This window comes from Eschrichtius robustus, chromosome 11 (genome assembly GCF_028021215.1).
Source record: "Eschrichtius robustus isolate mEscRob2 chromosome 11, mEscRob2.pri, whole genome shotgun sequence".
Taxonomy (NCBI): Eukaryota; Metazoa; Chordata; class Mammalia; order Artiodactyla; family Eschrichtiidae; genus Eschrichtius; species Eschrichtius robustus.
The window spans coordinates 109694699-109720281 of NC_090834.1; the positions used below are offsets into that span (position 1 = coordinate 109694699).

The window sequence follows — 25583 nt, forward strand, 5'->3', positions numbered from 1 at the left end:
GTATTGTCCTTTCCTCTAAAGAAATTCGTTATCTCTAACTGGCACTCTGATACTTGATTTGATTAGTCTAGTGTTCGGGTGGGGGTGAGGGGACAACTGTGTGAGTTGGATACCTTTGCTAAGAATGGAGAGGCAGCTACTGGGTAGACTTCCCAGTCCTTTGTGATCTTTTTCCTTAGTACTTAAAGAGAACTGCCATCAAAGCCCAACTGTTAAACTCCTTCTCGATGTTGCATGTTTCTGCCTCTTCATGTGAAAATTATAGCTTTTGCCTAGGCCTTGAGCGTTGCTGTTGGGGGGAGTTTATCGTTAACTTATAACACAGAGCTGACCTCCCTTCAGAGTGACTCTGCACTCTGCTATTTATAGATACTTTCTTCTCTGTCCCTTCCTGGTGGCCTGCTGCTCTCAGTGTACAGAGTGGCAACCACCAACCCTTCTTGAGCCTAGCCGTTCCCCCATTTGGGTCTTGTTATACGTGGCCCAACTCAGTTCTCCGCACACCTGAATCCAAGCCCAGGGGTCCTGCAACTCCAGGTGTCTGGACACTGGCAGAAGCAGGAGAGCCAGTAAGAATAGCCTTTCAGCAGCTCGGTTTGTTCACTACACCCTGTTCCCAGGCTGCTGGGAAACTCGGCCAAAGGTTTGGGGTAAATGTGCCTGCCCCTCGCGGGGTAATAAGCACGTTGTTTTGAACCTGAATGGAGGCAGTGAAGACTCAGTTTTCTCTGGGACCAGTGGGGAGTCTATTTTTTCATATTAATCAAACATCATTGTTTCCCAACATGTTTGAGTGACCTGGGCATTTTATTTTTCATCATAATATTTTTGAATTAACTTAGAAAATGAAATAAATTCCCAGAGACACGTACCTATTTTAAAATTTGGCCAGGTGTATTTATACCCGTAATGAGCCACTTGTAGCCCTCCTGATTCAAGCTAGCATTCTCCATTATCACAAGGTAAAGAATTGGAAATTTTACCTTTTATCCCTACAAATATTCCTAGAAATTAGAGGCTAAAAAACAGTTCTAGTTTTCTTGTGACCTACTTTTTTGAGTTAAGAATGTCCAAGTTGTTTCTTTTATATGTATATATATATATATATATATATGTGTGTGTGTGTATATGTGTGTGTGTATATATATATGAGAATAAACATGATTTCCCAGGTATGTTTATATTTTAAAAGAAAGGAAAACCGTGGCCCATAGCCTCTCCCCACCCATCCCACATTAGCCCTTGTGTGGAAAAGGTGGGTAACTATTGACTTTGGCTGTGGAAGGAGATGGGGAAGATATTTTAGTACCAGGAGAGAAACTTTGAATCATAATTGTAGCAATCATACAATTTTAGCTGTCTTGTCCCGTATGGCCACATGTGACTCTTGAGCACCGGAAATGTGGCTGGTTCAAATTGCGATGTGCTATGAAGTTTCAAAACACCCAGATTTTGAAGACTTAGTACCAAAAGAATTACATGTTGAAATAATAATGTTTAGCTGTATGAGGTTAAATAAATACATTTAAAATTAATTTTACCAGTTTCTCTTTTACTTTTTGGTGTGGCTGCTAGAAAATTTAAACTTACGTGTGGCTCACATTGTGGCTTGAGTGATGTTTCTGTTAGCACCAGCTCAGGTGACAGTGGAGGTGTTGCGTTTCTCATAGTGCTGAGGGCCGGGGCCTCTAGAGAGTGCTGCAGGCAGACTGAGGTGTGTAGGGATTTGAACTTGGGGAGCATGTGCTTGCATGCCTTTGTATAAGACCCAGAAAAAATTTGTATTATAAATATTCCCTTCATAGCACATCTAAAAGAAATAGTATTAAAAATTTGTAACACATTTTGTTGTCTTAAAGTCTCTCCCCCTGTGTTATCTTAGGTGGATGCAGCTACTTCTCATGTTTGTGTAGGTTGTACTTCTTACTTTAGGTGACTGCAGCTATCTAAACTGGATGTATGTTCTGCATGTGTGTTGCAAGACTGGAGCATGCGAGGAAGTATTTAGGGTATGGGATCTTGGGGATTGAAGTGGACCAGTTACGGAATGGCATACCGGAGGCTGGCTTCGCGGGTGTGCGGCCTGTAGTCCCACGGGGCCCACACCCAGAAACGTTAGCTTTCAGGCTCAACTGCTGTCTTGAGATTCTTCATAATCTTTGACTCTCTTTTTGAATCTTTGAACCTTGTGCCCTGGGCCAGCCATTCCTGGGTACAGGTTTTCCACTATTGATAGCAGTTTGCAGACTTGGGCTTTACAGAGTACAGTTTACCCTACTTGGATAGAAGATTGCCAAAATTAGGCAGTTAGTACATACGAATAGGGGATTTTGTATTTTAAACTCATTAAAGTTCTTCTTTGTCATTTCCACAGTTTCCTTCTCATTTGTAGGCGGGACCATCAGCAGTTTCCCTCTCCAGAGCTCTTTAATAGTTTACCTTTTAGTGTGTTCATGGTGTCATTTTTTCTGGCCTCTGTTGGAAAGTGTTGTGTTTTGCTTCTGTTACATTGAAGGAAAACCCACTAATACCAGCTTGTCCACAGGGAGTTTCTGAAATAAATGACAGTCACGTGTTGGTATAGTAGGCTTTTCCTCTGTTTCTCATGGTTACATGATTATTTTGAATATACTTACTGCAGTTTATTACAAATGATCAGCAGTGGTTTAAACCCAGGACAGCAGCAGCCTCTGAGGACTTGCTGGAGGTGCAGAATCTCAGGCCTGATCCCTGCTTTCCTCAATCGGAATCTGAGACTGTGTTTTCATAAGACCCCATGGAAGTCTGGTAGCACTGGTTTAAAGCTCACTTGACTTCAAGGGGGTGGTATGTTGATTACACAGAAGCTTCCAGGTGCTGAGTGCCGATATGTCCCAGCCACCAGACCGGGCCTTTCTCATCTACTCGCAGCCAGTTTACTTGTTTGAGGATATTGGGGCTTAGAGAGGTGAAGTGGTTTTCCTGAGGCCTCAGTGCCAGGCAGTTGTGGAGCCAGCATTGGAATCCAGTCTGTTTCGATGCTTAAGAGTCCTAACAAGGTTTGAGGAGAAAATGATGTTTATTTGATGAAAGCACGTGGTTGTAGGTGGTTTACATAAACCACAGTTGGGCCCTGTTGAATATACTCTACCAGCAGAGCCTTGGCAGATTCTGTGGAGGCACTGACGTCCTTCTCAAACCTCTTGCACGTGATTTAACCACATCACCATACCAGGTCCTGTGTCATAGAGACAAGGTAGCACCTTTTGTTTCAGAAACAAAGTGTCACTGCTTAACTGCTTTTGAAATAAAGGTACTGTGGCCCAGGTTTTGCTTCCAAGAAGGATGATATTTTATTAATTTCACAGGACCTTTAATTAAAGCAGTTGATCTATGAGGAGTAGATTTATGGATCCTTTGGTCCAATTTTATGCATATATGGTGATAATTTTCACTTGCATCTTCAGTTATGAGGAAGGCAGAGCATAGCAGAGGTTGTCCTCTGTGGCATCAAGTAACAGTTAACTCCTGCCCACATACTCTTCAGCCCTTGTGGAGAAAACCCTATTTTCAAGGTACCTCATCCAACTTATAAAACAATTCTAGGATTTTGCAGAAAGATGGAGGGTAGTTTGGTTTTACCATTTCTCTCTTTGTCAGTATTGATTTAAAAGCCTGTGAATTGGTTCTGTAAGAAATTGTATCCCCTCTTATTTCTAAATCCTGTTGAAGTGTACCTAGGTTAAGAATTTTAAAGTGTATTTATTTATGTTTACTAAAAGTGAGCTGTTGAAGTTCTGACTTTTTTCAGTTTTTTCAGAGTAGCTTAGTTACATTTTTTAAAGGACTCCATTTACCTCAGGGCCCTGGGCAGCTGAACTTTGTAACAGTTAGTTCATACCTAGCTTGATTTGACTTCAAAGGGCACAAATAGAAGTAGGGCCAAGCCAGGGGTAACTAATTTACCAGTGCTGTTCATTTCCAGTCAATTTGCTGTTTGGCTAGAAGATAGAATACATAATGTTTAAGGGTCTACTGTGGTTATATTTTATTTTTAAGTTGGTAGTATACCTACCCAATTTAAAGAAAATGCACTGTGGAAATGTATATTTTAAGGTGTTCTGATTTGAAAAATGCTATTCTAATTTAGGATAGTGGAAAGCAAAAGGAGTTAGGCATTTTAAAACAGATAGTTGCTCAAGAATTCCTTTTCTTGTGTATAATAAAATAAGTATAATAACACACTGTGTCGTGGGCTCAGGAGTTTGGAGGAGCTGGTTGGTCAGGTCGGCCATCCTGCTGGAATACAGGCCAGGTGTGTATGATGGTTCATCGTAACCCGGCCTAGGACAGGCTCTCAGATCGGCAGGCAGCGATCTTGCACGCGGTGATGTGGGGGTGGAGGCACCTTCCTTTTTGGCTCTGCTGTCCCTTAGGGCCTTTTTTGTCATCAACATCCAGCCAGATGCCGGGGGGAGCACATGGAATTTTTTTTTTTTTTTAAACCTTTATTTGGGTCTTTTTTTAAAATTTATTTATTTATTTATGGCTGCGTTGGGTCTTCGTTTCTGTGCGAGGGCTTCCTCTAGTTGCGGCGAGCGGGGGCCGCTCCTCATCGCGGTGCGCGGGCCTCTCACCATCGCGGCCCCCCTTGTTGCGGAGCACAGGCTCCAGATGCGCAGGCTCAGTAATTGTGGCTCACGGGCCCAGTTGCTCCGCGGCATGTGGGATCCTCCCAGACCAGGGCTCGAACCCGTGTCCCCTGCATTGGCAGGCGGATTCTCAACCACTGCGCCACCAGGGAAGCCCGCACATGGAATTTTTTATGGCTCACAGCACATTGGAGAAAACTGTGTAATGTGGCCGTACCTACCTGCCCGAGAAGTTGGGGACACGGTCTAGGTGAGTGCCTAAGGAAGGGAGAGGATGGATCTGGTAGACAGTCCCGCCTGACACCACATGGCTCCGCCCCTCCGGGCAGGCTGTGAGGACTGTGGGGGGCATGCCCGTGTGGGTTCAGAGATGGCAGAAGGGAATGTGTTAGTCAGCACTCTGTTTCCTCTTGAGCAAGGGATGCTAAACTTTTTCTGTAAAGTACCAGCTAGTAAATATGCAGGCCACACATGGTCACTGTCACATATGCTTCCCTTAAACAACCCTTTAAAATTATCAAAGCCGTTCTTAGCTTGCAGTCTGTGGGCTGGATTTGGTCTGTGGGCCGAAGTTTGCCAACACTTGTTATTTCATCACCACCAATTATCAGTTTTCTCTGTAAATCAGTATATGATGAGTTAACCTTTATAAGGTTAAAATTTTGGAAGTCAGTTTTTAATTGAGGTAAATAATGTGATTATATCTTGATCCATATTTTAGAAGTATGACTTTGGTTTGTAGACATTTATAGTTTTCAGTTGATGAATATGAGTGTATATCTTGTTTATAACTAGCCAGTAGTAAGGGCTTGATATCAGATTTGCTTTTGTGGTTTATTAGTACTTTTCATTATACTTTGCCTTGATGTGTGGGATTACAAAAAAATGAAAAGACATACTACTTTAAATGAGACCTATTTTTTTTTTTTAAGACTTACGGCTAAATTATTAACTGTGTCCAGTTTTCTAACTTCAAGTGGAGAGACCATTAGATTAGCAGAAATTCGGCTTATAGACCAAAATAAGCACATACTGACCTGATACCAGTGGGACGTGGGAAGATATTTGAATGTCACTAATGGCTTTTCAGTCAGTGACTTCGCTGAAGTATTTGAAATAAGGAAAGTGAACTCTTTTGTCGATCTGTAGACATCCTAGGATCGAATTTTCCGTGATCAACTTTGAAGACAAGGTGAATGATTGTTCTTTAAGGTGATTTTGCTACAGTTTTTTGTTTCTTTGCTAAGAATGGCATAGGTTTTACCATTTTATGGCTTTCAGGTTTTCAGCTGTGAAAGTGCTGTCCGTGGCTAAAAGTTCTGGTTCGTGGTGGTTACTTATTTAATGTTGTAATATTCTGAAGAGTACCATGTACTTAGGTCTCAATACTTGTCATTTGTTACTGAAGATATTAGTTCTGTGTAAGAATGTATGTTTCACCCTGAAGAAAGGGTTTCTTTTCTTCCTTTCCCAGCACTAAATTCTTAAAGTATGGGTGGGTTAATTTTGCAGGTTAAAATCATCCCAGGTTTTAGCATTCTTTCAGCATTTTCAAGTCAGAATTTTTTGTTGTCGATAAAAATATTTTCTGAGAAGGAAAAAATCTTGCCAATTTTACTTATTTAAAAAGTATTTTATAGATTCTATATGGAACTTTGTTTTTCTTATGTGACCCAAGTTGACATTTTAGACTGTAGAACTAGATGGAAATTTGAAAAATTAATATGTGAAGTTGAAATTGTATTTGAAATACTCTCTGCATTTTGTTTAGAGCAGCATGTTTTGGAAATTTGATCTTCACTCATCATCCCACATAGACACACTTCTAGAAAGAGAAGATGTAACGCTGAAGGAGTTGATGGATGAGGAAGATGTTTTACAGGAATGTAAAGCTCAGAACCGCAAACTTATAGAGTTCCTGTTAAAAGCAGAATGTCTCGAAGATTTAGTCTCATTCATTATTGAAGAACCACCTCAAGACATGGATGAAAAGATCAGATACAAGTAAGAAAATTCAGTCTTCTCTTTAGGGTGGGGCTGAAGTGAAGTGGGGGTAGGGTATATTATCGTCCTTATTGTCTAGCAGCTCTGCAGACCAGTAGACCAGTTACAGAATGCCGTAGACCAGTTACAGAATGTTAACATGTCAGGAGCGACAGGCTCAGTGGAGCAAACAATCCGTTCTAGAACTAAGTCCAGTGAAATCACAGGATTTTTAAAGTGAATGTTCTAAATTTTGGCCAAAAGGTTTTGTCTAAGGGCAAAGTGCATTATAAACAGTGATAAAGTTTCCTAAAATAGTAAGACAATCCAAGTAAGTATTTTCTCTTTTTTGCAAATAGGAAGACAGAGATGATGTGACTACTCAAGATCACACAGCACATCTGGGTCAGAGCTTGTTTTATGAACAGTGCTGCTGATAAAATAAATTCTGACCTTTTGTTATCTGAAAATAAGGGTATGGGTCTTGGTGAACATTAGTGTAGCTAAATTTAAGCAGCTAACACCTTGGATAACGGCAGTGGATTTATCTACTTCACCACTGGTGTCGTCAGCTTATAACACTTTGTATTCGGACCCCTGGAAACGCTGCGAATATTCCATATGTATTTAAATTGTTGGGGTTTCAGTTAGTTACTTTTCCATCTCCAACTCTATTGAAATATTTGTCCCCCCTCTCTGCCTGAAAGTAGAACCAATTCAGGAACAAAACAAAAAGTCATTGATTATGCATTAAATAAACTTAATGGAATAGGAAGAATTATGGCCTACAGTAGATTCTCCTTTGCCCTTTTCCCCCCAGTCTGTCCCCCTTTTCAGATATCCTTTCATTTCTTTGTGGGGAGAGTTTTGCTGTCAGAGGACTAATACTTAGTAATGCTTTCAAGTTCTCGTGGCTTGGATCTTCAAGGAAGTCGTGTTCTCTGCCAGCCGTTAAGGTTGACAACTAGCATGCAGCACGTCTCCACTCAGAGAGCAGTACCTTAGAAAAGAAAAGGACAGAAATTTGACAGGAATACCAGTGTACTCCTGTCGCCCCAAAGATAGATACTTTGCTACTTTGGAATTCCCTTCACAGTGAACCAGCATGTGTGGGTGCTGCTTGTCGTGGGCTTATCCTGGCCGGAGGCAGCGTGGTGTGGGCTTTGTATCAGGCCCACCCGGGATGGGTGTAGCCCTCTCCTAGAAGCTCTGAGAACTTGAACAAGAGGCTTACCCTTCTTGGGTCTGTTTTCTCACATGCTGAATGAAGCTAATACTTCTTTAACTGGGGAAGAGTAAGCAAGCCTTGTGGAAATTGCTTATTTTACCAAAAAGTAGTCGTGGCATCTGTTGGTATTGCCATGCCAGCGTTCTTTGTGCTGCCTTTGAGGTTGAGAGAGCAGGTGTGTTTCCCTGGGCAGGCAGCCTTCTGGTTGGCACCATTTCGAGGGAGCATGGCTTGCGCTGAGCAGAGCAGTTCCCTGCTGCACTTCTGGCCTGGACAGAGCCACCTGCTGTGGTAACATACACAGAGCTGGATGCCTCGGACAGCTGGATTAGCGCAGAGTGATTTTTCAGAGGGGTTCTGAAAGCTTCTCTGGGTTAAGGTTGACTATAGTCATCTAAGGAAATTTAGACTAGTGCTTTTTAGTTTACGGATGATGGGGTGATTGCTGTGGTTTGTGAAGTTCATTAACTGCGTATCAGTTACACATGTGGATTGAACCCATCACTTTTAATCCAGTGATCATACACAAGGTGTTAGAAGGTTTGTCATTTTTACACTAACTTTTTAATCTTAATGACAGATACCTCAGTTTTAAATAATTTAGCAGAAATTTGAACAGAACTTTAAAAATAGGTCCTTAAGTAGTAGTGTAAACCCAAAAGCTGAGATGCTGTTGGTCAGGTCAGGTTCCCCCAGAGGGACTTCAGAGGCAAGAGGAGAACCAGGAGGGGTGCTTCCCTCAATGTCAAGGGAGGCCAGGCTTCAGGACGGGGAGATGGGACAGGGGGCCCAGGGGATCCAGGGGCTGTGCTGACAGGCCAGGTAACCATTGGCATTTACAGCGTGGAGCACACGGGCACCTTCAGTGCAGGTTCTCCAGGTTGGTGGACACGGAAGCCAGGCTGCAGTGCCTCTGAGGAAGAATTGGAGACAAAGCAGAGAGTTCTTTCAAGTAGTTCCCTGGAAAAGGAGCAGAGAGAGAAAGTGGGAGCTACAGGCAGATGTGGAGCCAGGAGAGGTGTGGTGTTTGTTTTTTTTCATAGATGCGAGAAATAACGGTCTGTTTATGTGCTGGTGAGGGTGATGAGCGCAGGGGGAAACGGGGCTGGTGTGGAGGGAGCGGGAGGTCTCGTGATGCTCTGTGCTGGCCTCGGTGGGAGGGCGTGTGGTCGAGAGGACAGTAGGGTGGCTTCATAGTGGGAGCAGGAAGGGGACCGGGTGCAGGTCAGGGGTATGGCTGGGCTGGGCTCTCTTCCCATCGCTTCTGTGTTCTCAGGACAAAGCAGCTGAGGTCAGAGGGTGGGGTGGGGCTGGAGAGGCCCTGCTGAGGGGTGGCGTAGAGGTCTTGGGGTGTTTCAGAAGCTTGTTTAATCTTAGGGAGGTAGAGTGAGAGTTGCCCCAGCCTGTTCCGAACCAGAACTTTGAGCCTTTGTGTTCGTGCCTGGGCCCCCACGTGCGTGCTTCTTTAGCTCGGTCAGACCTCCCGGTCACCGGTGGAAAAACAGGTGAAAAACTTTAAAAGCTGCCCATGCGCTCCTCTGGACCTTCTGCATCAGAATTTTGAGAATACTCCCTACACACTGGGTTGCAGCCGGAGCTGGGGTCTCCACCTTTTCCCAGTCCTTTGCCAGCAGCTTTCAAATTGGGGCAGTTGAGGCGACTCCACCACCCCCTACCCCCGCGCCCCCAGCCCCGCTGCAGCATTTGGACAGTTTTATGAAGTAGAAACTAAAGGGGAATTAAGGCAGCTAGCATTTATTTATTCCAGGCCTTCTTCTCAGTATTTTGTATGTATTATTCTCCCCCGTGAGGTAAGGACTTGTCTTAATACTGCATCCTTGGAAACTGAGGCCCAGAGAAGTTAAGTAACGTGCCCGAGGTCATACAGCTTGTAAGTGGTGGAGACAGGTTCTGAGCCTAGGTCGTGTGACTCCAGAAGCCACACCTGTCGCCACTGCTTGCTCCTGCCTCCGGCACATTGGTGACTTTGTATTATGGGGTCTTTGAGCCCATGTGTTCTGTAAAGTGAGGAAGGCTTTAATTTGATTGAGCCGTAGCCTCCGGAAGACAGCAATTTGATCATGTGGTCTTTGTGCCCACACACCTGCCAGTTCTGTTGTCTGTCTTTGATTTTTTTTCTCCCTGCAAAGGTTCCTTTGGGGATATTCTCATACGGTTCAGTGTTCCTCCCTCATGGCAGACCTGCGAGGTGCTGCAGCTTCTGGTCTGTTGCCGGTTGCTTCTCAAGCCAGTGGTCTCCAAACAGGCAGCTAGCTGCTTGCTTGTCTTGGATGCCTCAGGGGTGCTGCATGGGTTCCGGCCACAGTCTTTACCCCTCTCTTCTGTCATACAGCTGCTTCTGGCTGTTTTGTCACCTCCCTGTCCTGATCAGCATTTGAGCTTGCCACTCCCTGCTACTCACCTGGGAGGGATAAAGAGCAGAGAGGTGAACGATGGGAGGGGGAGAGTGTAGTCTGGACGGGCCTTGGAGTCTCCACTGTTGCTCTGAGAACAGATGAGAAGTCATTTGTGGTAAAAGAAGTGAGTGGAGAAAATGGCATCTACTGCCTACTTTTCAGAGAGAGTGCTCTGGCGCTCAGGGGCAAACGTGCTTTAGGGGTACAGGTATTTCTAGGGCCGTGGGGCCTGTGGAAGAGGGCTGTGTCCCACAGCAGTGAGATCTGATGGTGGGCTGATCCCACAAGATCCTGGAAGACTGGTGTGGAGAGCTCTGTATATGGTTTTCCCACCTGGGTAACTCAGGCCGTGTCCTGTTCTCTCTTGAGTATATCAGAATATTTATTCTCTTAACATGTCATATGGACTGAACACTTGATAAGCCCAGCTTTCTAACTCCAGTTACAACCCATCTGAGAATACAGGCAGCCTGTCCAGGAACCTAAATGTGTCTTGAGTAGTTAAGGGTGCTGTGTGCAGTGCAGTTTCCTGGAAATGGGCGTCCCCCGCGGTTGTCCGTTGAGCTGTGCTGCTTTGCATGCCGGAGCAAGCTGCTGAGGGCTGCGGCCCCAGGCTTTGACCTGCCCCATCGCACCTCCTCTGAGGAGGCCCCGCCCTTGCCTCCTGAGCCCCAGGTGTGCTCTAGTTTTGTTGGGGAAAATGTATTCCTATTAAAGCTTGGTTTAGAAACCATTTTTTAGACACAGAAGAAAATTCACTTTATAATCTCTCTAGATTAAGTTGGACGGAATGGATTGAAATTATTTTCTAATTCCCAGAAGATGACTTTATTTTTCAGAAAGTTTTAGGAAACCTTTCTGATTTGCATTTTACCTTATGTAATTAAACCGTTAATACAGATGATGATACGAGTCTCCTGTTCTTCTAGATATCCAAATATATCTTGTGAGCTGCTCACTTCTGACGTCTCCCAGATGAATGATAGACTGGGAGAAGATGAATCCCTGCTGATGAAATTGTATAGCTTCCTCCTAAACGATTCCCCCTTGAACCCACTACTTGCCAGTTTCTTCAGCAAGGTGCTAAGTATTCTTATCAGCAGAAAACCAGAACAGGTAAATACTGTTTTCCAAAAAGGTAAGTATTAGGGTTGATCATCCCCCTGAGATGATCCCCCAGTAATTTTGTTGCTTCAGTGTTCTGAGTGTGCCTTAAATCCAGGTTCTGTAAAAGAATATATTTTAAACCTTAAGCATTCTAAATGCTTGCTGACTTAACACTGACTTACTCATTAATGAATACATTCTAATTTGACCTCTTCTTTTCTGAGTACCTCACATCTCAGTTTTTCAGTATACTTTGGCTTCCTCTTTCGAGAAGTGGTTGGAAGCATGAGAATGTTGGGGTCCGTTTGTGAGGATAGTGTGAGGAGGGTGCACACTGAGTGGTTGGTGTGTGGGTGGCATCTTAGTGACCATGGTAAAGTAACAGTTTATTTTTTCTTTCCCCTAACGATGATCACAGGTGAAACTTAAAAAGCTTTCCCATAAATGCACTTGATTAGTTTATACAAATGGTGATTGTTTCTGTTTTGACTCCACTCAAAAGCTTGAGCCATCTGGGTACTGACTGTCATGTTGCGTGCACATGGAGCTCTGCTGTTCCTGTCCGGAAGGGCTTAACAGGGGCTCATTCCTCACTGTTACCGGCAGGAGCCTCTCCCCCCTCTTCTTCCTCTTCCTTCGTCGTCGTCGTCGTCGTCGTCTTCTTTGTTGTGGTGTCCATCCATGTTCCCGCATCCCGCATCCCGCGCCCCCACCCAAGGCTTCATTTTGTTCTTAATTCAGATGTACTGTACTTGGGAAACTTGCTTTCCAAGTATCTGTCGTATGTGTAGTGGTTCTCGAAAGTGTGGTCCCTGCTCCAACAGCATGAGTACCACACGAGAACTTGTTAGAAAAGCAAGATCTTGAGCCCCATTCCAGACCTACTGAATCAGACCCTCTGGGGGTGGGGCCAGCAATTTGGGATTTAAGAAGCCTCCCAGGGGCTTCCCTGGTGGCACAGTGGTTAAGAATCCGCCTGCCAATGCAGGGCACATGGGTTTGAGCCCTGGTCCAGGAAGATCCCACATGCCACGGAGCGACTAAGCCCGTGCGCCACAACTACTGAGTCTGAGCTCTAGAGCCCGCGAGCCACAACTGCTGAAGCCCGCGGCACACTTAAGAGTCCGTGCTCCACAACAAGAGAAGCCACTGTGATGAAAAGCCTGCGCACTGCAACGAAGAGTAGCCCCCGCTCGCCACAACTAGAGAAAGCCTGCGCAGCAACGAAGACCCAATGCAGCCAAAAGTAAATCAAAATAAATAAATTAAAAAGAAAAAAAAAGAAGCCTCCCAGATGACCGTGGTGCACGCTGAAATTTGAGAATCACAGCTCTAGTGGGAACTGGTGCGGAAAAGGACCTGCTTACGAGGAGACTGTGATCCACTTACGGAAACAGGCACCCAGGGAGCAACAGCAGCCTCAGATGCCCGAGTGCGAACTAACGGTCCTGCAGAGCGCGGCCAGCAGGGGTGCAGGGGTCACACCAGCTGGGCCTGGCGTCCTTCGCGGTGGAAAACAGGCTCCTTGACCCGTCCTTGCTGTCAGCAGACACGGAGGCACGGGAACTATTTTAGGCCCAGTACGCCTGTCCTCTGCCAAGGCAAAGTGGATACATGTCTTATTTTAGAGGAGGCTGTTCTTTCGTGTTCTTAATTGAGCAGGGTTACCTTCCTAAATGTATTGGAACTGAGGTTCTTTTTTCTTAGATAGTAATCCCCAAATCATGATCCCTGAAATACAGATTGTCTTTCCTTCTTGTGTCTTTTGATGAGAAGTGACAGTACTGCTGACTGTTGTAGGGAAGTGCAAGCCATCCCATCCGTGTAAGGCGCTCGTCAGTTCCAGACGGTTGTAGTCACGATGAGACAGGTCTCACGCCTTCACCGTGCTTTTCTCCTCACTCCGTGCTAGGGAAACCCTAATTTGTGGGTCCTGGACTTCAGTGTGCCTTTATTATAGAGTGAGAATACACTTAAAGCTCTCTGGGGTTCTACATATTTGCATTGGTCTCTGAGGCCAGACACACTACCTGTGTAAAGAACATGACACGTGCCAATTAAATGCCGAGAGGAGGGCCCATTCGCTCTGCTGCTCGTCGTACTTCTCGTTTAAGCCCTCAGCCACGAGAGGATTCGAGAGCCCTTGCTCTTTCAGCTTCAGGGAACGGTCACACTGCACCTTTCTGTCCTTTTGAGAATTATGAGTGTAAATAAAGGTTTCCCATCACATAATGTATTAGTAAGGATATATGCAACTGCAAGGAATGAAAAAAATTCAGACTCAGTCTGACCTAACCAGTGCAGACATGGATTAACGCGCGGAGCAGGAGGTCCAGCCGCGTGGGGCGCCGTCGGTGTTGGCTGGACGAGCCCCTCAGCAGTGCCGCCCTCCAGCTCGCTGCCCTTGCTGTGCTGCCACGGCACTGGCTGGGACTTGTGCCTCGGGCTCCAGAGTCAGTGCTTTTGCCACTAAATAATGCAGTATTTTGGCCACATTTGACTTTTTCTTCCTCTCTCCTCCACTGTGCTTTTAAAAACTACCAGGTGACTCAATTGTGAGTGGATTAATTATGTATAACTTCTTGAAGGTTTACGTTACAGAGTTCAACCTCATTGTCTAGAGAAGCAACATGTGACGGTTAATCCTGCATTTACACCTGATGGTGTGAGGCAGTTTTTAGTTCATCCTTGGCTGTTAGACGTTGTGTGGGATAATGGCAGACTTGTGGCTTTGGGGTCATTTAAATCTCAGGGCAGCCACTTTTTAGCTTCTAGCAAGATATTTCACTGGTCTGAGCCTCAGTTTCCTCATCTATAACATTGAGTCGAGCAACCCTACCTCACAGGCTTCTGAGAGACTCCGGTGACTTTTGTCAGGGCAGCTGCCACGCTGACCGTGCTGCTTCTGGGACTTTAGAACAGGTGATCTGTGCACACGGACAGAAACTAGAAGGTACACAAGGGTGTCCAGGACAGAACAGGTGCCTTCTTCCTCCTGCGCAGAAGAGACCCAGGTGGCGGTCATGACTGTAAAAGTGTTTTCATAACCCCTCGGGGTAACTGTCAGCCTCTTCCACACTCACTCACCCTCCTTGTGTTAATCTGATCAGGTGAACTGCTGAAATAAAATGCAAATGTGATTTTCTGTGGCACATGAGTTAGCCACTTTGATGTAGAAATCTTTATATTTTATTTTGTTCTTACTTGCTAGAGTACAGTTAGGATTTTGAATGTTTATTCTGTGTTTTCATGTAAAGCCTAATGGACTTGCTTCATGTCCATAAACTATTAAGTGGTGTATTCGCTTGTTCTTTATAGGGTGTTAAATTTTTAGGCCTCATTCTTTGAAAATTAATAATGAAAGTGAACAGAAATAAAAGATTATGGTGTGTTTGTGTTGGGGAACATGTGATAATTTAAGAGATTTTTTTTCCCGAGAGGTTTTTGAATACTGTAACAATTAGAAGGCTTTCCAATTTGACATCTTACTACTAATTCAGCATTTGCTTTTCCTTAACTTAAAGTGGTGGTAGATTTTGGAAGGGGCAGCCAGATGGGTCGTGACTGAAAGCATGCTAAAGTTGATAGTTCCCAAGTGATGTGTCTTTCAGTTGTGGCTGTTCTCCTCTAGATTGTGGATTTCCTAAAGAAGAAACGTGACTTTGTGGACCTTATTATGAAGCACATAGGAACATCGGCCATCATGGACTTGTTGCTCAGGCTCCTGACGTGCATTGAGCCTCCACAGCCCAGGCAGGATGTGCTGAATGTGAGTAGGATCACGGCCGCTGTGGACGGGCTGGGGAGTGGTGCTCGAGCTGCTGGGCCGCTCCGTCTGGGTGGGATTCTAGGGGATTGGTAGGAAGTGGTCTGGGAAACGGGGGTGGGGGGTGGATTCCAAAATGGGAAGAGATTCAGATTTTTCAGGATTAGGATTCCCGACGTGCACATCCCTAGGTACATAGGCTGTCTCCTTGTGAGGGGTTCTTTCCCTTTGCTGGTTTGTGCTTCAGCGGGAGTGGGAAGGTAGAATGGGAGCTAAAAGTCTCATCTGAGTACGCTGTGAGGCTTCTTTCTTGAGAAGATGGTCACACTGCAGAGATATCTCTGAAAGTCAAGAAGAAGAGGTGTTGGCATTTCTAGGGAATCTGGCTTCAGAAGTAACTTTCTTCTCGTGGATACCTGGGAGCATAGGATAAGAAGGAGAAAGGAGTTTACCTCCAAAAGGGTGCATATTTTAAAATTTGGTGAGGTGGTTATTTCAGGATATGTGTGTTTCCTGAGGAGCTGCCTTGGGTGGGATTTGGGTGGGAAGAGGAGGGTGTGAGTGACTTGAAGATGAGGTTTCTCACAGGCTCTTGTCTTTGCTTCTTGTTTTCTGTCTCTTCCTCTCTTTTGTCCCTTTCACTGCCTCCTTCCAGAACCATTCCCCAGTCCAATCCATCTTTTTTTTTTTTTAATGAATGAATGAATGAATGAATTTTTGGCTGCATTGGGTCTTTGTTGCTGCGTGGGCTTTCTCTAGTTGCGGCGAGCGGGCGCTACTCTTCCTTGCGGTGTGCAGGCTTCTCATTGCGGTGGCTTCTCTTGTTGTGGAGCACGGGCTCTAGGTGCACGGGCTTCAGTAGTTGCGGCACGTGGGCTCAGTAGTTGTGGCTTAGAGGCTCTAGAGCGCAGGCTCAGTAGTTGTGGCGCACAGGCTTAGTTGCTCTGCGGCATGGGGGATCTTCCCGGACCAGGGATTGAACCCGTGTCCCCTGCATTGACAGGTGGATTCTTAACCACTGCCCCACCAGGAAAGTCCCTCAATCCATCTTTAATACTCAACCTCAAACCTTAGAACTCTGGAAACAAGTTTTATTGAAAAAGCTAAAGACCTGAACGCCCAGAAGGAGGGTCTGTCGGGTGGTGTCCCAGGGAAGGGCGTGTTCTACCGAGGTGGGCAGGTGTGCCAGAGCGTGTGTTTGTGTGAGTGGGAGAGTCTGGGGGTCGGGTCAGGGCTGGGTCTGTAGGAGCACGCAGAGGTCTACTGAGAACTGTGGTCATGTGAGGAAGTCAGCTGGGGATACCTCGTGGATGGCCTGGGAGTTGTCTGTGGGAGAGGGCCCTAAATTGGGACTCTGGCCCTTTTTAGGTGTGCTTTTGTGGATGTGAGTCTCTTCTCAGTAGAGGCTGGGGATTCCAGGGAAGGTGGCTAAGGATAAGAGGGATGGTCACCTTTATGTTTGGATTATTATTGGGGGAAGTTATTCAGTATGGTTTCTTAGAATTCCTTTGGTCACTGCTGGGTTGAATTTTAGGGCCCACTTCCAAAGGAATAGGTGCATTTCTGGAGGGATATGGTGGTAGGTGGTTAATAAAGGTGTAGGTCGGGGGAAGGGTAGTTAGAAACTCCTAAATGTCTTACTTTGATTGGGGGGCCCACCGTGGGCTTGGACTGTCGGTGCTTGTTAGTAGCTGTGGAGGCAGTGAGGGTGGGGGATTGATTCGTTCACTGCCCACAAAGTTTCCTACTTTCTCCCGTGGCCGTCAGGACCCTCTGCCCCACCTCCTCTGTAGAGGTGTTTGCGTCCTGTTTTAGGTCGTTGCTACTCAAAGTGTGGTCCCAGACATCACCTGGGAGCATGTTAGAAATCCCAGGTCTCACCCCTGCCCTGCTGAGTCAGAATCTGTGTTTGAACAGATTCAAACACAGGGTACTTCACGTACACATTTTAAAACATCTTAAAATGTAAATTAGGGCCTCTGCCTTTGTGGTAGTCTCCTAATAGCTTTTGTTTGCATTTTCCTTTGGCACGTTCTCCTTAAGGAGCCTGGAGACAACCTAAGAGTTTCTCTACATGCCTTTAGCAAAGCGTGTTTGATTTTTTGCCACCCACCCCTAGCCTCACCCCACCCTACCCCCAGCCCCACCGCCATCTCTTTTAACCTTTGGGATTTTGTGTGTGTGCGTGCATGTGCGCACACAACGCGTGCGTCCGTTCCAGGTAGTGAGTGCCTTGTTTATTACGGTGTTCCTGTTCCTTGTGGAACTAATATTACGCCGGCTGATTCTTCATTTATTCTCATCCCCTTCATATTTTCATTCATGGCAGTATTTCATATATGGTGGAAGAAGAGAGTGTCCTAATCATGGTAATAGCTTGCTAGCATGTGGCAGGGCAGACAAACTCTGTTTCTGTGGTGCCCGCCAGCCCCCACGTTTCCTGTGGTTGTTTTGGTTTTAGAAGGTAAAAGTTCATCATGTGTTTTAAGCCAGAGGCTTGCTACTAAATATTGCTTTTCTCAACCTTTTTGAAGCTCTCTTAAAGTGAATGCTCTCTTAGAGAAAATGTGTAAGTTCCATTCCCCGCACCACCCCCCCTTCATGTCCAAAGTACAGACCGTTTTAGTACTCAGTGTCTGAGAATTAACATCACTAAGAAACTGATGTATAGAATTTTTGGATGTGGGTATTGTGACTTGGGGAGTAGTTGGTACTGTAGCTACTGTTAAAATAATACATTCACTGGCATTTTCCTTGGGGGACTTTTAATTTCCTGTAGTGTTCAAAGTCCAGAGAAAACCTGTAACATTCTACTTAAAATGTGATGGATATTTCCAAGTATGTTAATCTTCATTGGGGCTTGAACAAGAGCCACTCATTGCTATGATTACTTCTACAATGTGTTTTACAGTGGTTAAATGAGGAGAAAATTATCCAGAGGCTTGTGGAAATAGTTCATCCATCGCAAGAAGAAGATGTAAGTTCTCTTGTGTGACTATAAACTTGATTTAAAAAAAAAAAAATGAACCATGTTTATTTGGGCACAGAGCATAATTGTACTAGGTGTGAAGGTAGAGGGTAGGTAACAGCGATCACCTGGCATTCTTCAAGTTGACAGGTTTCTAAACACCAAAGGCTTTTAAAAATATTGCATTTTGCCGGTACTCAGAAAATTTCCCGAAATGTGAAACAGTGAGCCCTGGGTCTAGCTCCATCTCCTTTTTAGAGCTGAGACTTCGTGCTGCATCTGCTTGCCTTTATTACAAACCTCCTCCACACTTTGTTTTTCTTTTATACCCATCATTAGCCCAAATGATGTGGCCACGTCTGTGTGCATTTGTTTTTTCCATTCTGGCTAAAGCTTTCCAGACAGCACAGCAGGATCCTGGTCACCACTGAATCCTTAAGAGTGATGAGCTCTTGGTGGTCCTACTTCCTGGCTCGGGCTTTTGTGCTGACAGGTTTGGCCTTTGTCCTGGGTGCTAAAGATTGACTTGGCAGTAGAATTGAAGCTGCTTTGGAGTTTGCACGTTGAGCTCCATGCTGAGGGGATGCCTGGGGGTGGGGTGGGGTCTCCAGGACCAGCGGGTATGCCGCTGTAGAGGATGCCGTCCCCCTGCTTCTCTGCTGCTGCCCTTGTTGCCGCCTTCAGTAGCGGACTGAGCCTTGTGGAGCTGCCAGCATTTGGCCATTTCTGCCTATGGAAATGACAGTTCCACATGGTTCAGTGTAGTATCTACAAAGGAGTTGTTTCAGACAACATGCAGGGTGTGTCATGGGGCATGGGCAGCCTTCTTGGATGCCTCTAGCTTGGATTAATTGGAGAGTGAGCGCCATAGAGGACAGTGCAGAGGAAGGAGCATGTGGCCAGAGCGTGTTCTCCCCACCAAGACAGATTTCCTGTGGAGGTAGATGTAGCCCCTTCTACTGCAGTCCATTAAAAAACTTTTGGTACCTGGAGTTTATCTAAAGCAGGCTCCCCATCCCACCGCCCCCTTCAAAAAAGAAAAGAAGAGAGCTAACCATTAAAGGGGCTCTTGATTCCCACCCTCCCCTGAGACGGTGTCGTTACTGCTGACACTCGGGAAGGACACTCTAGTGTGTGCACGTATTGGGCGCTAGAGCTTCGACGGCGCCCTCGGCCTGGTTGGGGTGATGAGCCCTCCTGCTGTGGCCGGGGGAGCTGGATGGTTCCGAGAGCACATTTCCCATGTGCTGGAAGTGTGGCCGGTGCAGGCCGAGGAGAGTGAGGACAGGAGCGTGGCCTGCCCCGTTCATGGCGTGGGGAGGACACATCCACAGACACGGCTTGCTCATCACTAGGTTCCTGCTCAGCAGGTACTGTCCCCGTCTGGAGGGTCCAGGAGAAGTTGACAGAGGAGAAGCCCAACTCCGCAGCGACTTTTTTTTGCAAAGGACAAAGCGTTTGGGGCATCAGCACCTTCTCTAACCGACTTGCAAGAGAAGTTAATTTTGTCTTTTGGACAGTCCTGTTGATACTTCCGTTTTGTATTAAGCGATGAATTGCATATATTTACTGAGGAAATGTTAGACTCCTGATTGCGAACAGTGGATTTTGATATCCTGGTGTGTGTTGTCATCTGTGCTGGAACCTGCTGGTCTCGCTGGGCAGGTGATGCTCAGTGCCACATGCCACGGAGCATAGGCATTTGGTGCTGAGGTTGCAGAACTTTCCTGTAGAATAGCACACTGCGCACTGAAAGAAGAAGTAATATTTCTCATCCATTAGTATATTCCAGAAAGCTGCGTTTATTTTTTTAAGCCAAAGAATTGTGTTCATCTTTCTTTGCTGCTAAAAGTATATAAGTTTGGGGGATATTTTTTTCTTCAAGTATTTAATTAAAGAAATTTTTCCTTGTCAGAACTTTAATTACATTTCCCTACACAAAGTGACATGCATTTTGTTTGTGGTATTGTTAAGTGAAGCCTGGCAGGGTGAAATACTCATGCTTGACATAAGTTATTTCTTTGGACCCTGGCTTTTTATTTACTGTAGCTTATGGCCAGTGTTAATTTGTGTTATTTCTTAAGCAATTTCTTCACTAACTTTATTTTCTTACAAATTTGACTTCTGACGTGTTTTATAGTTAAAATTGTACTTCTTTCCTTTAGCGGCATTCAAATGCATCACAGTCACTTTGTGAAATTGTTCGCCTGAGCAGAGACCAGATGTTACAAATTCAGAACAGTACAGAGCCAGACCCCCTGCTTGCCACTCTGGAAAAGTATGTTTGAAACTCTCTTCTTGTTCTTTTCTCATATTGATGCTATTTGACATGCTACCAGTGTAAGTACTTGGTAAGTGTTTCTTACATGGGAATCCTGTCCCTGGAAAATAACCTGTGGGTGGCTGAGAAGGAAGGCAGGAAAACCTGCTTATCTGATCTCAGCCACTCGTGATGCCCATTGGAGACTTACAGGGTAAGAATGTAAATAAATGACATTTATATGTAGACTTTGAACTTTTCAATAATTGTAAACTGAATTCTATAAAACTATCATGGATGGGGCAGTGACATCATAACTGCAGTCACTGCCTCCATGGTCTTTGGGGAAGATAGGTGTATGAAGTAATTTGACCCATCTTAGTCAGTGATTTTTTTTTTTTTTTTTTTTTTAAATTTTTTGGCCATGCCGCGTGGCTTGCGGGATCTTAGTTCCCCGACCAGAGATTAAACCCGCACCATCAGCAGTGAAAGGGCCAAGTCCTAACTACTGGACTACCAGGGAATTCCCAGTCAGTGATTTTTAATCAGAAGTTCTTCTTAGGATCCACTATACCTTGGCAGCTGACTGGGGTAACCTGACCAGACCTGATTGGAAGGGTTATACATCTTGTATGTTTTGTTTCTTTATATTGCTTCTGCCCTTATTTTTAGATAATTCCTAATGAACAGACATCTCATGTGTTTCAGGTGGAAGACAGCTTGGGGGTGGTGTACTATTTTGAAATCTGTGAATGGCCAACCTACTATACTGGTGTTTGTATATTCATACATTTTCAGGAAGAGTATTTACCATCAAGTATGGGCATACATTTGCCTGCATCCCTACAACTGAAAGTTATTTTAGTAAACAAAAATAAGGCATTTCCCCACTTTGGATGAATAACTGGAAAGAGTGCATACAGTTAACGTTATGTACGAATGGCAGTCTCGCATCAGTTTACTGCTACTGTTGTTCTTCTTAATGACTTTGTTGGAATTTTTTAGTCCTTCTGTATATTGAGACTCATTCGCATCTTTTGGCCGGGAAGACCCTTTTATTAAAATAAGACATTTGTGTGTATTGTTTACTTGGCAAGTGTGAGACAAACAAGGAACAAATTAGAGACAAAATATCTTGTTTTAAACTCTGTATTCTGAGAAATAGTTGAATTTTCCCAATGTGCATTGTAGAATAGGAAGGAATTGACTAGTTCTCTCAAGTAGCAAGACATAAGAGATTATCAGCTTCTGAGTAAGATGTCACCTTACCTGCCCCATTTCAGTTATTCTTGGGCATTATGGCGTATATACTCCTTTTATAATATACAATACCAATAATGGTAGTAGTAATAGGTTGAACCATGTAAAAATTATCTTACTCAAGGTTAAAAAATGTTGACTGTCAGTAATTTCATATGGTTCATGACTGCGCTGTCCAGTCGAAATATAATAAAAGTCACATGTAATTTAAAAATTTCTAGTAGCTATATTAAAGTAAAAAAATAGGTGAAATTAATTTTTATGTTTTCTTTAATAGGTACAAAATAATATTTCAACATACGTTCATTTAAAAAATTATTAATGAGTGAGTCTACATTCTTTTCTTTGTGCAAGGTTTTGGAAATCCAGTGTGTATTTTACACTTAGGACAGGCCAATTCAGACTAGTTACCTTTAGAGCGTTCTGTGGCCACAGGTGGTGCTTGGCTCCCTTCCTGGACTGTGCAGGTTCACCTCGAGTGTCAGGCTGGTCAGTAGTAATCACTGAGTTCTTTTGTGCCAGCCCTCTCTTCACTCAACTCTATTTGGACTCAACGTGGGATCTAGCTGTTGGAGCCTCTGTATGCACTAGCTGATATACTTCAGACTGAGTCTTTAGTCCTGGATCAGGCAACTGTACTCTGATGCAGATAGGTACATACTCAATCAACATCATTGACTGTTAGAGTAAATTTCTTCAACTACATGGTCCTAAAGAGTCAGGGGCTCCGTGGTGTCACTGAGTTAAACCTTCACTGCACTGAGCATCGGGGAGACTTAACTCTGTAACGGTGCTTCCCACACTCTTCTTGAGGATGAGAACCAACCCTTTTTAATATCAGACGTGTTCCCACATTATAGTCGTTCTTTTTAGTATCTGTTGATTGAGGAAGTACACAGTGACCAAAGGCTCCTGTGAGCTTAGTAAGCTTTTATTAATTTTAACAGTATCTGTGTATATTTTGTATATTGTTATATATCTGTATGTATTTGATTATCACGTAATAATGTAGCAGTGTTGTGTTATAAGCCAGTGTACTTGGTATACAGGCTAACCCCCACATAGCCACCGTATGTGTAACTGGAAGTGTAGGTTAGCACTGCAGGAAAAGTTGTAAATGAGCTAAGGTTAAAAGAGAATGGTCAGGGTGGGTAGGGGTACCAAAAGGTCTCTAAGACAGTGGACCGAGGTGTTAGGTAGTGAGTGTTAGCTTGGGAAACAATCTGGGCTTAAATTGAATGTATTTAATTTAGTAGCTCTGTTGTGGGAAAATCTGAAGTTCCAGAATTCCTTTAAAACTAGTTGTGTTAGAGAGGGCTGGACCAGGCAGCTCCTAATTCTTGATACTAATGAGCTTACAATGGGTCGGCCTCTGGGCCTGGTTGAGCCCGTCAGTTTTATAGACTCGAGTCTTTAGCTGCCCACATAAAAACAAAACAAAACAGAAGTGAGCCATCCTCTCACAGGCCTGGGTGAAGAACCTGGCTGGCCTCGTGCGTAACACAGCTCTCATCATGAACTTTATTGATGTTCGTCCAAGAACTCCATTTTTAAAAAAGTGAAAGTGAATATGTCTTCTCACTTGTAAATAAATGCCTTATTATTTAAAGAATATGAAGGCATTCTTTTTATCCTGTTTAATAAGCTCAGTTCTTCAGTTTATGATCTCTTCTGTATTTGGTGATATTTGTATGTTTAGATAAGACTCAGAATATGGCTCAGCTGCTGTGTTGCATCTTGACCGTCACATATTTGCTGGTTATTATCTCATTTTTGTCCATTAGTAGAGTGCCCTCCATGGGTATGGTAGACTTCCAGTTTGATGCAGCCATGAAACATGAGTGAGAGCCTCTTTGTTAGCCACTCCCTTCCGGCCTCAGGGTTTATGAAAGGTGATATTGCTCTCTGGAAAGTTAGACACTACAGCTGAATGAGAAGGTGGGCATCTACAGTTGGATGCCCTGTCGGTACCCCTCTACCTGGGGTGAGGCTGCTATTTGAAGAATGTACGTATTTACAAAAAAGCAGTCTTTTCCAGAGCTCAGTTCCAAGTGTAATAGTTATTCTATAGACTGCTGTGTGTTGAGTGACTTTTACAGTACTGTTTTGGGTAGAGGTCTCACAAGCAATTCTAGTGCTGGTCTGAGAGTACTTGAAAGCTACTTCCTGCAAGGGGATCCTCTGAAGTTAGGTTAGATACCAGTTTTATTTGCTTCTCCCAAAGAGGAAGAGATTCTCTCCTACTTGCTGCCCTAACCTGGCAAAGGAACTGGTGTTAGTAGCCAGTGAGCACAGCTGTACCTTGGGGTGACTGGTGTGTCTGCCAGGTGGGCACCAGGGGACAACCAGCTGTCCCTCTCATTGCTAGGGAGATTCCATTTCTTAATCCCCATGGGTTCTAAAAATTACTGAGATCCTAAGAAACAGGTTTTCCTTGAGAACATCCGTATAAATTTATTCACCTAACAGGTTACCCTTGTATTCTACATTAATTGTGACCTTGTATACATGCATGGGGAGGTGTCATGGCAAGAGCCTGTGGAGAATACTTTTGGGGCAGTAGTTCAGTCACACCCATTTCACTGCTACCGCATTATTTTGATTTACCAGATTTTAGTTGTAGAGTACAGTGCAGCAGTTGATGTTATCTTGTATCTGTTTTAGATCTTTGTTAATTATACATGAATGCCTTTGTGGGAAAACATTTATGGTTTCTTTTGTAAAAAACTCCCCTCCTTCTGTGGGGCTGAAGGGTTCTGAGTCTTTTTACCACCCGCCCCCACCACCTGAGTAGGAGGTAACTTCCAGTCATGAGGTGTTTGGTGGCTTTCAACAAGATTGGCAAAGGCAAGCAGGGCCCAGATGACTTTGCTGATTGAGGGTAGGGGATAGGAATATATATATATGTCTGTGTTACATTTATAATAAGCAAGATCACTGGCCTTCCTTATAGATATATTAAAAGTAAAATATTGCTAATAAATATGCACAAGTGAGGTTGAACTCTTTTATGATACTTGTCTTACTGATACCGTGATCTTTTTCTCCGAAGTTGTTTGTGTTAAAACAACGTTACAATTAGCGCTTGACTATTGATTTGTTTCCCTAGGCAAGAAATTATAGAGCAGCTCCTATCAAATATTTTCCACAAGGAGAAGAATGAATCAGCCATAGTCAGCGCAGTCCAGATATTGTTGGCTTTACTTGAGACACGGCGACCAACGTAAGTTTTCCTTTTATCTTGAGAAACGAGCCATTTGGTTTTGCTTTTAGAATTTTTGAAAGCTAAGAGTTAAGTTGTTGGCTGATCGCTACAATATCATGCCCGTGAATTTCAGGTGCTGAACCTTTTTCTACTATATAAATAGTTTTACATGAATGGGATGCATAGATGTAGTTGAACTATATGGTTTGGTAAACACTATTGGCAATATTCGGAGTCTAGTCATCTGGGGTTTTGTAGTAGTTACCAAAATGCTTCTATAATCAGTCAAACCCATGCAAAATGGCTCAAACACAAGAGAAGCTTACTTCTTGCTTATGAAAATTGAAAATAGGTGTTCCTGGTTGGTGCGCAGCTCTCCTCCAAGTGACAGTTCAGGGCTCTTTCCATCTTGTGATTCTGTCCAGTGCTTGCTAACTTGAGGCTTTGGGTTGGTTTTTTTTTGGGTTTCACATATGAGGCAACTACAGTTCATTAGGCTGTTTAAAAATGGATGGGCAGGTGGCTTGAGGCCTTAAGGAAAACTTTGTGCTGTGTGTTTCAGAATCAGAAATATAGTCTGTTTTCCCTATGTATGTGCCTCTGGACAAGCCAATTAATATTTGTCATATTATTCTTTACAGTTTATACCCAAAGCTAATTTACTTATTAATTGTCGGAGTTTTCCTAATTGTTCTCTGGAGAATGCGAATTTGAAGAGGTGTGTATATGTTTGCATTCCAGGAACATGTGGTTCAGAG

At 44.2% G+C, this 25583-nt stretch overlaps 1 protein-coding gene across 14 annotated transcripts in view; it reads left to right on the top strand.

Moving 5' to 3' along the window:
* The window catches only part of PPP6R3 (protein phosphatase 6 regulatory subunit 3), a 130242-nt gene that overhangs the window by 50507 nt on the left and 54152 nt on the right, over positions 1 to 25583 (top strand). For 12 of the 14 annotated variants that reach the window (XM_068555646.1, XM_068555648.1, XM_068555651.1 and 9 more), the window contains 6 exons: positions 6403 to 6635; positions 11189 to 11375; positions 14998 to 15135; positions 18044 to 18109; positions 20266 to 20378; positions 24730 to 24843. In XM_068555646.1, coding sequence (XP_068411747.1) covers positions 6409 to 6635; positions 11189 to 11375; positions 14998 to 15135; positions 18044 to 18109; positions 20266 to 20378; positions 24730 to 24843 — 845 coding nt within the window. In that variant the 5' untranslated portion in view covers positions 6403 to 6408. The remainder of the gene's footprint in view (positions 1 to 6402; positions 6636 to 11188; positions 11376 to 14997; positions 15136 to 18043; positions 18110 to 20265; positions 20379 to 24729; positions 24844 to 25583) is intronic. The other 2 variants (XM_068555652.1, XM_068555649.1) reach the window with 1 other exon arrangement.